The sequence below is a fragment of the Chrysemys picta genome, chromosome 7, assembly GCF_011386835.1.
Source record: "Chrysemys picta bellii isolate R12L10 chromosome 7, ASM1138683v2, whole genome shotgun sequence".
Taxonomy (NCBI): Eukaryota; Metazoa; Chordata; order Testudines; family Emydidae; genus Chrysemys; species Chrysemys picta.
This window is the reverse complement of record NC_088797.1, coordinates 15,689,781-15,702,559: the sequence shown is the minus strand read 5'-3', so window position 1 is coordinate 15,702,559 and position 12,779 is coordinate 15,689,781. Positions and strand designations below refer to the sequence as shown.

General features: G+C 42.7%; 1 protein-coding gene across 1 annotated transcript; it reads left to right on the top strand.

Annotated features, from left to right (window-relative positions):
* The first annotated feature begins 10,098 nt into the window (after nucleotides 1–10,098).
* Nucleotides 10,099–12,247, top strand: LOC135972835 (uncharacterized). Its single transcript, XM_065552931.1, has 2 exons — nucleotides 10,099–11,027; nucleotides 11,623–12,247. The coding sequence occupies exons 1-2, from the start codon at nucleotides 10,484–10,486 to the stop codon at nucleotides 12,123–12,125; spliced, it is 1,047 nt and encodes a 348-aa protein (XP_065409003.1). The 5' UTR covers nucleotides 10,099–10,483; the 3' UTR covers nucleotides 12,126–12,247.
* Nucleotides 12,248–12,779: the final 532 nt, after the last annotated feature.

Genomic DNA, 12,779 nt, shown 5'->3' with positions numbered 1-12,779 from the left:
CATGTGTAGTTCCTCTGCAATCTGCAGAGGTCTGCTGCTGTTCAGATCACATGTTTAATATTTTGTGGAATTCTCAGAAAGATCCATCCTCCCTGCTCCCTTTTACCTCCCTTCCTCCTTTCATTTTTTCTTAAAATAAGCAATACAATTTTTAAAAGAAAGTATATGTCTTTTAACTGCATTATTTCTGTCGGTTGTGAAATGCAGTGGGGCTATTGTGAAATCCTCACTCACGCTGATGAGCACTTCCTGCACTAGTAGTCCAACTAGGCCAGATTTTGATCCTCTTGCTCATGCTGAGTGCCATGTACTTCTTCTACATGGTGACTGCTACAAGCAGGTCAGGTTCTTGTACCGAATATAGACTGGCGACAGAGCTTCTGTTATAGAGAGAGGTACTAGAGATGTGTTTTCAATGAGATCCTTTAATGCACGGCCAGGTATGCCTGTTGTGAGCTTAAGTAAAGTATGTTACACATGGCACCTCCTAGTGGCAGAAGTGTATAAACTAGGTTTGATGAAGGCAGGAGACAAAAGCCCACAGATAAATCAAAAACATGGAGACCTGGGAAAAGAGTTGAAATCTGGGGGGAACATGGGCCATTATAGCAGCGATAAGGGAGAGATGAGAAAACATAGGGGAGAAATCAAATCAGTATCTTAGATGTCTATACACTAACGCAAGGCATATGAGGAATAAGCAGAAAGAACTAGAAATTCTAGTCAATAAAAACAACTATGACATAGTTGGATTCACAGAGACTTGGTGGGATAATACATAACTGGAATATTGTTATGGAAGGATACAGCTTGCTCAGGAAAAAGAGGGATGAGGTGTTGCCTTATATATCAAAAATGTATACACTTGAACTGAGTTTGAAATGGAAATAGGAGACAGGCTTTTTGCAAATCTCTGGGTAAGAATAAAAGGGATAATAAACAAGGGTGATGTCATGGTAGGGATCTATTACAGACCAACTAAACAGGAAGAACAATTGGATGAAGCTTTTTATAAGCAATTAACAAAATTATCCAAAGCACAGGACTTGGTGGTGATGGGGGACTTCAGTTATCCAGGCTTCTGTTGGGAAAATAACACAGCAGGGCACAGAATATTCAACAAGCTATTAGAATGTATTGGAGACAAACAAATTATTTCAGAATGTGGAGAAAGCCACTAAAGGAGAGGGCTGGTCTAGATTTGATTTTGACAAATAGGGAGGAACTGGTTGAGAATTTGAAAGTGGAAGGCAGCTTAGGTAAAAGTGATCATGACATGATAGAGTTCATGATTCTAAGGAATGGTAGGAGGGAAAACATCACAATAAATATATTGGATTTCAAGAAGGGAGAGTTTAGCAAACTCAGGGAGCTGGTAGGTAAGATCCCATGGGAAGCAAGTCTAAGGAGAAAAGAAGCTCAAGAGAGTTGGCAGTTTGTCAAAGAGACATCATTAAGGGTACAAGAGCAAACTATCCCACTGTATAGGAAAGATAGGAAGTATGTCAAGAGACCATCCCAGTTTAACCAGGAGATCTTCAATGATCTGAAAGTCAAAAAAGAGTCCTACAAAAAGTGGAAAATAGGTCAAATTACAAAGGATAAATAAAAACAAATAACATGTAGGGACAAAATTAGAAAGGCCAAGGCACAAAATGAGATTAAACTAGCTAGAGATATAAAGGGTAACAAGAAAACATTCTACAAATACAGTAGGAAAAAAAGGAAGACCAAGGAGAGAGTAGGCTGTTACTCAATGAGGGGGAAAACAATAACAGAAAAAGCATAAATGGCAGAAGTGCTAAATAACTTCTTCGTTTCAGTTTTCACGAAAACGTTTAGTAGCAATTGGACATCTAACTTAATGAATGCCAGTGAAAATGAGGTAGGATCAGAGACTAAAATAGGGAACAAACAAGTTAAAAAGTACTTAGACAAGTTAGCTGACTTCAAGTCACCAGGGCCTGGTGAAATACATCCTAGAATACCCAAATTGCTGACTGAGGAGATAGCTAAGCCATTATTGATTATCTTCGAAAAGTCATGGAAGACAGGAGAGATTCCAGAGAAGTGGAAAATGGCAAATATAGTGCCAATTTATAAAGAGAGGAATAAGGACGACCCTAAGAATTACAGACCAGTCAGCTTAATGTCAGTAATCAGAAAGATAATGGAGTAAATATTTAAGCAATCAGTTTGCAAACACCTAAAAGATAATAAGGTGATAAGTAACAGTTAGCATGGATCTGTCAAGAACAAATCATTTCAAACCAATCTAATACCTTTCTTTGACAGGGAAACAAGCCTTGTGGATAGGGGGAAGTGATAGATGTGGTATATCTTCACTTTAGTAAGGCTTTTGAAACTGCTTCGCATGACCTTCTCATAAACAATCTAGGGAAATACAACCTAGATGGAGCTACTATAAGGTGGGGGAATAACTGGTTGAAAAACCATTCCCAGAGAGTTGTTATCAGTGGTTCACAGTCAAGCTGGAAGGACATATCAAGTGGGGTCCCACAGGGATCAGTTCTGGGTCAGTCCCAGTTCTGTTCAATATCTTCATCAATGATTTAGATAATGACATAAAGAGTAAACTTATAAAGTTTGTGGATACCAAGCTGGGAGGGCTTGCAAGTGCTGTGGAAGATAGGATTAAAATTCAAAATGATCTGGACAAACTGGAGAAATGGTCTGAAGTAAATAGAATGTAAGTACTGGAATAAATTGCCCAGGGAGGTTGTGGAGTCTCCAATATTTTTACTGTCAGCATATGTCCCACTGGGACTATTCACATGAGTATGTGCTCACCGATGTGAGTAAAGGGTGCAGAATCAGGCACACGATAGGGCAATAATGTCCCCAAAACAGCAGGATGGGGGGAGGGCATCCCACACAGCATGATATCCCCAGCTATTGAAACGACCTATACACCAGCTACGCGATGACAGCCTTGGGGCTGGGCAGGGTCTCAGCGGGGGAGAAACTGGGTTGCAGTCACCCTCCACAACATATTCTCCGTTGGAGAGCACAAAGGCATAAGCTACTGCTGCTCAAAGGAGTGCTACTTTTATTTCGGCATCAGCACTCCTCTGGTCAGAGGTTACAGCACTGGTTCTGAGTGAGGAGCTAGCAGCAGTAAGGCTCCTTAGGAAGCAGTGCTGAATGAACACACATAACCCGCAATTGTATAATAAATATTTCTCCTAATGGAAGGTCAGATTGCCCAGGGTTATGTGATCACGCAATCAAAGGCCACATCATGATGCCTACAGGCAAGGAAGCAAAGACAAAGGTAGCCTGGGGAAAGGGAAGAGGGAGCAACAAGGATCATGGAAGGAGGAGAACAGAGAGAACGGACACAAGGGCAGACGAGCAGACAATCAGGCAACTTTCTTTTTTTAGTTACTTTGACTTTGTGGGTTTAAATCTCAAGTTTAATATTCCCTCTCCAGTTTATATTCAACCCAGGGTCTGATTATATATAGCAGGCAGTTCTTAAAAACATGTACGTTCTAATATATAAAATATTTCTACTGTGGCTGTTCCTCTTAAAAAGAAGAGATCTTCATTACCTAAAACAACCTAAATCACTTGCTACTGAACCTCCCCTTCCATCCTCTGACCCAAAACAGACAGAGCTAGATTGAGAGTCCTTGTATTGTCTTCCATCATATTTTACTCCTGGGGGAAATTTCCGCCAAATAACTAAAAATTCTGTGCACAATATTTTAAAATTCTGCAAAAGTCTGCACATTTTATTTGTCAAAATAACACTACATAATCACATCAGTTTCAATTATTTTGGTAATTTATTTCAGAATACCTGTCAGCAAATATGTCTGTAACAATACAAACACATGCAAAAATTCCCCCAGGAGCAGAGAGTTAAAGAAACTCCTAAGACAACCCAGTTCCTGTTTCTCTACCCCTTCCCCCCAACCAGAGCACAGCCAGGGGCCAGACGAGCACAGCCAAGGGGGCAGACACCCACACCCCCTCCATCCCAGAGCCAGACACCAGCCTCCCCTCCCCACAGAGCCAGCCGTGACCCCCCCAGCCCAGACACCAGCCCCTCTCTCTGCCAGGACCCCCCCCAGCTCAGACACCCATCTGCCTCCTGCCCAGAGCCCAGCCATGGCCCTCCCAGCCCAGACACCCATCCCCCTCCCTCCCAGAGTCCAACCATGCCCGTCCCCCAACCCAGACACCCGCCCAGGGATCCAGAGAGAGAAACAGTCTGTTGCTGGGTCCCAGGCTTGTGTGGAGTTTCCTGCAAGCCACCATCTCCTTCCCTCAGGGCAGGCAGGGAACTGCAGCTGCTAGGAACTCTCTAGTCTCTCCCTCTGTCCTCCCGACCCCAGCAGTGTCTTCTATGTGAGAACTGGGCTCTGTCGGGTCCAACTGCCCCTAGTGGCAGCCAGCAGCACTGCAGTCCATTTCTGTGGCGGAAAGGAAATTATGAGCAAAAAACATTAATTTCTGCATTGCGCAGTGGCGCAAAATTCTCCCAGAAGTAATGTTTATGACCTTCCTTTATCCTTCTCTGGTCTAGTCACCTAACCAATTGATTATGGCCACATTGTCAGCATTTCCCAATGGCAAATTACACCATAGGATGCAGATCTGAGAGCTGCAGCTTTAGTATTTTTTCCCCTACAGACTCAAAGCATCTTTTGTTGATGTTCTCCAACTCTGTTGATGCAAGCCAGGAGGTAATTCCATTGAATTGAGCTAACTCTTGGTTTACTCCAGCGTAACGGAGATCAAAATGGTCTCTATAACTTTCCTTTTCATACACACAACACAAGAAAATGCTACTGTTTTATTTAGGAAAAAATTTGCCCCAGCAGGGCATGCGAATGGGAGTGAAAATACTGAAAAGAAATAAGCAATGAGTCACAGTAGGGAAAAAATTAACTAGATGTAGGATATTATTGCAGTCTGCTTTTAAGTTTTTATTGACAACAACCAACAGAGAATAAGAATCTAAAACAATGGAAATACCAGAAAACTCCAAGAGCACTATTTTCCTCTTGTTGAATATTTGGAAAAAGAAAAATACTTTTGATTACTCAGCTCTGTAGGAATCCACATTGTTGGTTTATTCCCCCCTTTCTTTTCTGGTAATACAAATATACTGCATTCAAAGACTGAAAATCCAATCATCCGTGGAACAAGTCCAAATAATAGCATGCGTCAGTGAAATAACCTCAGATGCCAATAGATAACATGAGAGGGATAAATGTATACCGAATACCTACCAGCTCAACACCTGGGGTTCAATATATTGAAAGTCTAAGTGAAATTGAATCATAATTTCATTCAGGTGGGGACACTGAAGGACAACACTGATTTTTACTTAGAAGAGTGCACAAAATAATAAAAGTCAGGCAGATGCTGTGTTTTGTTAGTAATGATCATGGAACAGGAAACAGTGACTCTACACTGCCCTTGGCTAAGCTTTTTTGGCGCCATTTGAGTGCAGATTTCTTTACTGAGTTCATAATTATTCCTTGACCAATTGTTTAATCTTTCTGAATTACTTTGGTGCCTTGCCTTTGCCTCACTAGGAGTCCATAAGTAGTAAAGTCAATGGGACGATTCATGCACTTAAAGTTAGCTATAAGTGTTGAAGGATCAAGGCCATTATACATATTTGGTGCAGTTGACTGTAGGACAGAGGAGTCCTTGACAACCCATCTCCAAGCAAAAATACACAAGAAATGAGATAGACCCATTGAGCTGCATGCTATATAGACATTAGACACAAAAATGGATAGTGTAGTCCAGTGTGTATGAAATTCCATTGCCTGTATTATGCAAGAGGGCAGACTAGATGACCACAATGGTCCCTTCTAGCCTTAATATCTATTCATACATTTTAAAAAGTGATACTTATGGAATAAAGTACTAATATTTCACAAAGTGCCACAATGTACATTTCCTAAAGGATTTTGTTGTCGCCCATTCTCTAATATATGCAACTCCAAAGTTCTTCAAGCTCACACCCCATGAGTACCAAAGACCATAATCCATAGGAGCTATTTTAAAACTTTATTTTTTTCACAAGCTTCCCCCCCACCCATTCCATTAAAATAGCATATTAAAAGCTTAGTCCATCAATATGCCAAGCACTTTGTCCTGAGTGCTGAATGTCCTCATTCACCACTGGCATCAATGAGAACTAAAAGCAGTCCATGCCTTGCATGGCTGGTCCCTCTACAATAAGGGCAAAATATTGACACCATTGAAGTCAATGGGAGTTTTGCCATTGACTTAATAAGGCCAGGATTTCACACTAAGTATTTTAATGCAAAGTTCTCCTTTTTTGACTGTTATATTAAAAGTTCTCTTCATGAGATTTTTCACAATCCAAATACATGCATTTTCCTTCCATTTTCTCATCTTTAGTAATGGTATGTATTAAATTAATAAAATATTTTAGAATCTCTTACATATTTCATGCAAGCCCTTTTTCACTGTCACATTAAATCTTCAGTTATACACCTCTACCCCGATATAATGCGACCCGATATAACACGAATTCGGATATAACGCGGTAAAGCAGCTCTCCGGGAGGGCGGGGCTGCGCACTCTGGCGGATCAAACCAAGTTCAATATAACGCAGTTTCACCTATAACACAGTAAGATTTTTTGGCTCCCAAGGACAGCGTTATATCGAGGTAGAGGTGTATATTCCTATACACCACTGAAAAGAAATGTAAATTGTCATAACCAGTCAAAATCCTCATATAGTGGCCAATACAAAAATTATTCATTTGTTGCAAGAAAATAAATAGATAAAGGAAATTTCTGGGTGGCTAAGGCTAGAGTTACATTGGCATTCCAGCTGCCAGGCTAACCCCTTTTTTTTATTTGCTCTTTGTATTCTCAGACAGAATATTCTCAAGGGGAGAATTAACTAGCTGGCCACTCTTTTGCCTAAAAACCATGTAGTGCTGGGAATTCTGCATCATTTCAATGCAAAAATCCATGAAGGCCAAGGTTCTTTGGAAAGATACTTGAACTTTAGCAAAACCTTTTGATGAGCCTTGGTCTTTGTAACAATGAGGTGAGTGTCAGGTGGACTGAGTTATTGTGTGTGTTTCAAACTGCTTCAGAATTCATCAGTTCCTCTAATGCAGCGGTTCTCAAGCAGGGGTATGCAGAGGTCTTCTAGGGGTACATCAACTCATCTAGATATTTGCTTAGTTTTACAACAGGATACGTAAAAAGTAGGGCTGTCGATTAATCGCAGTTAACTCTCGCTACTAACAAAAAAAATCGTTAATAAAAAAATTAATCACAATTAATCGCAGTTTTAATCACACTGTTAAACAATAGAATACCAATTGAAATTTATTAAATATTTTGGATGTTTTTCTACATTTTCATATATATTGTATTTTGTGTTGTAACTGAAATCATTTTAAGAACACTTTCCCTGCAGATTTCACAAAATGCAAAGAAGGTACCAATGTGAGATTTCTAAAGGTTTAAGAATCTGAAGTGCCTTCCAAAATCTGAGCGGGACGAGGTATGGAGCATGCTTTCAGAAGTCTTAAAAGAGCAACACTCTGATGCGGAAACTACAGAACTCGAACCACCAAAAAAGAAAATCAACCTTCCGGTGGTGGCATCTGACTCAGATAATGAAAATGACAATGCATTGGTCTGCACTGCTTTGGACTTTTATGGAGCAGAACCTGTCATCAGCGTGGACGCATGTCCCCTGGAATGGTGGTTGATGCATGAAGGGACATATGAATCTTTAGCGCATCTGGCACGTAAATATCTTGCAACACCGGCTACAACACTGCTATAAGAACACCTGTTCTCACTTTCAGGTGACATTGTAAACAAGAAGCAGGCAGCATTATCTCCTGCAAATGCAATCAAACTTGTTTGTCTGAATGATTGGCTAAACAAGAAGTAGGACTGAGTGGATTTGCAAGCTCTAAGATTTTACATTATTTTATTTTTGAATGCAGGTTTTTTTGTACATAATTGTACATTAGTAAGTTCAATTTTCATGATAAAGAGATTTCACTACAGTACTTGTATTAGGTTAATTGAAAAATACTATTTCTTTTGTTTTTTTACACTGCAAATACTTGGAATCAAAAATAAATATAAAATGAGCACTGTACACTTCATATTGTGTTGTAATTGAAATCAATATTTCAATTACAAACCATTTAAATAAATCGTATTCTATTATTGTTTAACAGTGTGATTAATCATGATTAATCTTTTTAATTGCACGATTAATCGCAATTCGTTTTTTTAATCGCTTGACAGCCCTAATTTTTTTAAACGCTTGACAGCCCTAATAAAAAGTACTAGCGAAGTCAGTACAAACTAAAATTGCATACAGACAATGATTTGTTTATACTGCTCTGTATACTACACACTGAAAAATAAGTACAATATTTATATTCCAATTGATTTATTTTATAATTATATGGTAAAAATGAGAAAGTGAGCAATTTTTCAGTAATAGTGTGCTGTGACACTTTGGGCTTGTCTATACTTACGCGCTGGTTCGGCGGCAGGCAATCGAACTTCTGGGTTCGATTCATCGCGTCTTGTCTGGACGCGATAAATCGAACTCAGAAGTGCTCCCCGTCGACTCCGGTAATCCTGCTCGCCGCAAGGAGTATGCGGAGTCGACGGGGGAGCCTGCCTGCCGCGTCTGGACCGCGGTAAGTTCGAACTAAGGTACGTCGACTTCAGCTACGTTATTCACGTAGCTGAAGTTGCGTACCTTAGTTCGATTTGGGGGTTTAGTGTAGACCAAGCCTTTGTATTTTTATGTCTGATTTTTGTAAGCAAATAGTTTTTAGGTGAGGTAAAACTTGGGGGTACACAAGACAAATCAGACTCTTGAAAGGGGTACAGTAGTCTGGACAGGCTGAGAGCCACTTCTGTAATGAAGTGTTGGCATCAATGATAACTTTCTTGAATGTAACTCATGTGCTCCTTTAAGTAATATGTATAGTTATGCTGCTGCCATAGTCAAAATCCTGCCTCTATTTACTGTGGTTAGGGAGTTTTAGGGTACAATTGGTGTGGATCCTGCTCCCAACCAATGGAAGAAGGCTTGGGTCCAATATACATCTCATACTAACATTTGCTGTGACATCTTATTGCTGTCATGTAATCTGGAGAAACTATAGTGATATGGGTTTCATATTGTCTTATCAGAAGCAGGTGGTTTACAGTGTCAATCAAAAAAAGATGAGCTTAGAAGTTTACCGCAGACAAAAATGGAATTATTTGATAATATCCTTGCTCTATCTTATACCTATTTTCTTACTGTCAAAGTGTCCTCTTTCCCCCATCATTATCTCAGACATAATTGTAATGTTGTAGACCTGATTAGAGATACAGAAGCTATATAGGTTTTGGCCTGCTTTCCTTGAGTATCAGGCAGAAACAGCCCTCTTTGGGTTTTTACATATTCAAGATAAACTGTTACACAACCACACAAATGTATTTTACCTTAACTGCCACAGCATTTAGCCTTTTACAATGAAAAAACTGTTAGTCACACACTGCATTTTAAAGCTAGATTTTTAAGTAATTTTGCAGATGCTGTGGAAATAATTGGAAACATTATCAGTTTCAAAGTAATATGGCTAGAGAAAAAGTAAATATGACTATGTTATCAGGTAAGAATGTTTTAATGCATGTTGCCACTGTAGCTATCCTTCCTATATTTGTTGTTTATTTTATCATCATGAACAGAATGCCAACACTGTAGTGAAGCTTTACTAAACAGCTTATGCTGGTCCTTATGCAAGGAATTTACCCTCTTAAGAATCCCAAACTTCCCAGAAGGCAGGCCGGGTCAGGATACCAGGAGGTCAGAGTCAGGGAACAGCAGCAGATAATGAAGAGGAGGCAGTCCTAAACAGAGGAAAACCCCCGTTGCACAGCTTCCCATGCCTCTGCTGGGTTTAAACAGAAGCAGGGAACTGTCTGACCCCTGCAATTTCACCACTCAGATTCAAAGACTAGAGTCCTCTGCCAGAGCTGAGCTTTGAGTTCTAGTTACCACCAGGAAGCTTGTCAGAACCTAGTGGCTCCTAAGGCCTGGTCTACACTACGGGTTTAGGTCGACTTTAGCGGCGTTAAACCGAATTAAGCCTGGACACGTCCACACAACGAAGCCCTTTCTTTCGACTTAAAGGGTCCTTTAAACCGGTTTCTTTACACCACCTCTGACGAGGGGATTAGCGATAAAACCGGTCTTTGCGGGTCGGAATTGGGGTAGTGTGGACGGAATTCGACGTTATTGGCCTCCGGGAGCTATCCCACAGTGCTTCATTGTGACCGCTCTGGACAGCACTCTCAACTCAGATGCACTGACCAGGTAGACAGGAAAAGACCCGCGAAGGTTTGAATTTCATTTCCTGTTTGCCCAGCGTGGAGAGCACAGGTGACCCCGCAGAGCTCATCAGCACAGGTAACCGTGATGGAGTCCTCCCAGGATCGCAAAAGAGCTCCAGCATGGACCGAACGGGAGGTACGAGATCTGCTCGCCATATGGGGAGATGAAGCAGTGATAGCTGAACTCCGTAGCAGTAAAAGAAATGGAAAAGTATTAGAAAAGATCTCCAAGGCCATGAAGGACCGAGGCCATAACAGGGACACACAGCAGTGCCGCGTGAAAATTAAGGAGCTACGGCAAGCTTACCACAAAGCCAGAGAAGCAAACGGAAGGTCCGGGGCAGAGCCGCAAACTTGCCGCTACTACGCGGAGCTGCATGCGATCCTAGGGGGTGCAGCCACCACTACCCCAACCGTGTGCTATGACTCTCTCACTGGAGAAACACACAGGGAAGACGGTTCGGGGAACGAGGAGGATGATGACGATGGAGGTACTGTAGGTAGCTCACAGCAGCAAGGAAGCGGAGAAACCGGTTTCCCCAACAGCCAGGATATGTTTGTGACCCTGGACCTGGAACCAGTAACCCCCGAACTCACCCAAGACCCTCAGGGCACACAGGAGACCTCTGGTGAGTGTAACTTTGTAACTATTTGTAAACATTACAAAAAAAAAGCAAGCGTGTTTAATGATTACTTTGCCCTGGCAATCGCGGCCAGTACATCTACTGGAAAAGTCTGTTAACGTGTATGGGGATGGAGCGGAAATCCTCCAGGGACATCTCCAGAAAGCTCTCCTGGTTGAAATGGGGTGATTTTATTAAGGGGACATTCAGAGGCGCCCGTTCCTGCTCTTCTGACCAGAAATGTTCCCCGCTGTTAACCACGCGGTGGGGGGAGGGGTGAAGTGATCATCCCAGAGAATCGTGTGTGTGTGTGGGGCGGGGGGGTTTACTTGTGTTTGTGCCGCATGTTAACCGGGAAACCGCAGCCACTCCTTTTACATTGAAACCCCATTTTAAATGGACAACCCAATTCATCCTTGATATGGGAAATGCGCTGCTGTTTGCAACCTTTCCCGCATGTTAAGAAGGTTAAAAAAGCCAAAACACTGTGGCCTACGATGGCTGCCTGCAAGCCGAAATATGCGACCTTGTAATGAAAGAGTGTACCCATTGTTCTCTAAAATGTGTCTTTTTTAACCACCTCTCCCTTCTCCTCCGCCAGCTGCAAATGTTTCTCCTTCGCAGAGGCTCGTGAACATTAGAAAGAGAAAACGTAGGACGAGGGACGAGATGTTCACGGAGCTGCAGATGTCCGCCCAGGCTGATAGAGCACAGCAGAATGCGTGGAGGCAGTCAATGACGGAGATGAGAAAAGCCCAATATGAACGAGAGGAGAGGTGGCGGGCTGAATCGCGGGAAGAACAGAGCAAGTGGCGGGCTGAAGACGATAGGTGGCGTCAGCTTGCAGACAGACGGCAAGAGGCAATGCTCCGTCTGCTGGAGCATCAAACTGATATGCTCGAGCGTATGGTTGAGTTGCAGGAAAGGCAGCAGGAGCAGAGACCGCCGCTACAGCCCCTGTGTAACCAACAGCCCTCCTCCCCAAGTTCCATAGCCTCCTCACCCAGACGCCCAAGAACACGGTGGGGGGGCCTCCGTCCACCCAGTCACTCCACCCCAGATGATCGCCCAAGCATCAGAAGGCTGGCCTTCAATAAGAGTTAAAGTTTTAAAATGCAGTGTGTCCTTTTCCATCCCTCCTCCCCCACCCATCCCAGGCTACCTTGGCAATTATCCCCCTACCTCTGTAAGGAACTAATAAAGAATGCATGAATGTTAAAAAAAAATGACTTTATTGCCTCTGCAAGCGGGAGGGGAGGGTGGGGTGGGGTGGTTGGTTTACAGGGAAGTAGAGTGAACCGGGTCGGTGGGGGGGGTTTGGAGGGTTCATCAAGGAGAAACAAACAGAAGTTTCACACAGTAGCCTGGCCAGTCACAAAACTCGTTTTCAAAGCTTCTCTGATGCGCACCGCGCCCTGCTGTGCTCCTCTAACCGCCCTGGTGTCTGGCTGCGCGTAATCAGCGGCCAGGCGAGTTGCCTCAACCTCCCACCCCGCCATAAAGGTCTCCCCCTTACTCTCACAGATATTGTGGAGCGCACAGCAAGTAGCAATAACAATGGGGATATTCTTTTCGCTGAGGTCTGAGCGAGTCAGTAAGCTGCGCCAGCGCGCTTTTAAACGTCCAAATGCACATTCCACCACCATTCGGCACTTGCTCAGCCTGTAGTTGAACAGGTCCTGACTCCTGTCCAGGCTGCCTGTGTACGGCTTCATGAGCCATGGCATTAAGGGGTAGGCTGGGTCCCCAAGGATCACG

Bases quoted from the DNA above. Each gene is read 5' to 3' on its own strand.
- LOC135972835 (XM_065552931.1), top strand. From the start codon at position 10,484: ATGGAGTCCTCCCAGGATCGCAAAAGAGCTCCAGCATGGACCGAACGG. The intron at 11,028-11,622 runs GTGAGTGTAACT...CTCCTCCGCCAG, and splicing joins GGGCACACAGGAGACCTCTG to CTGCAAATGTTTCTCCTTCG.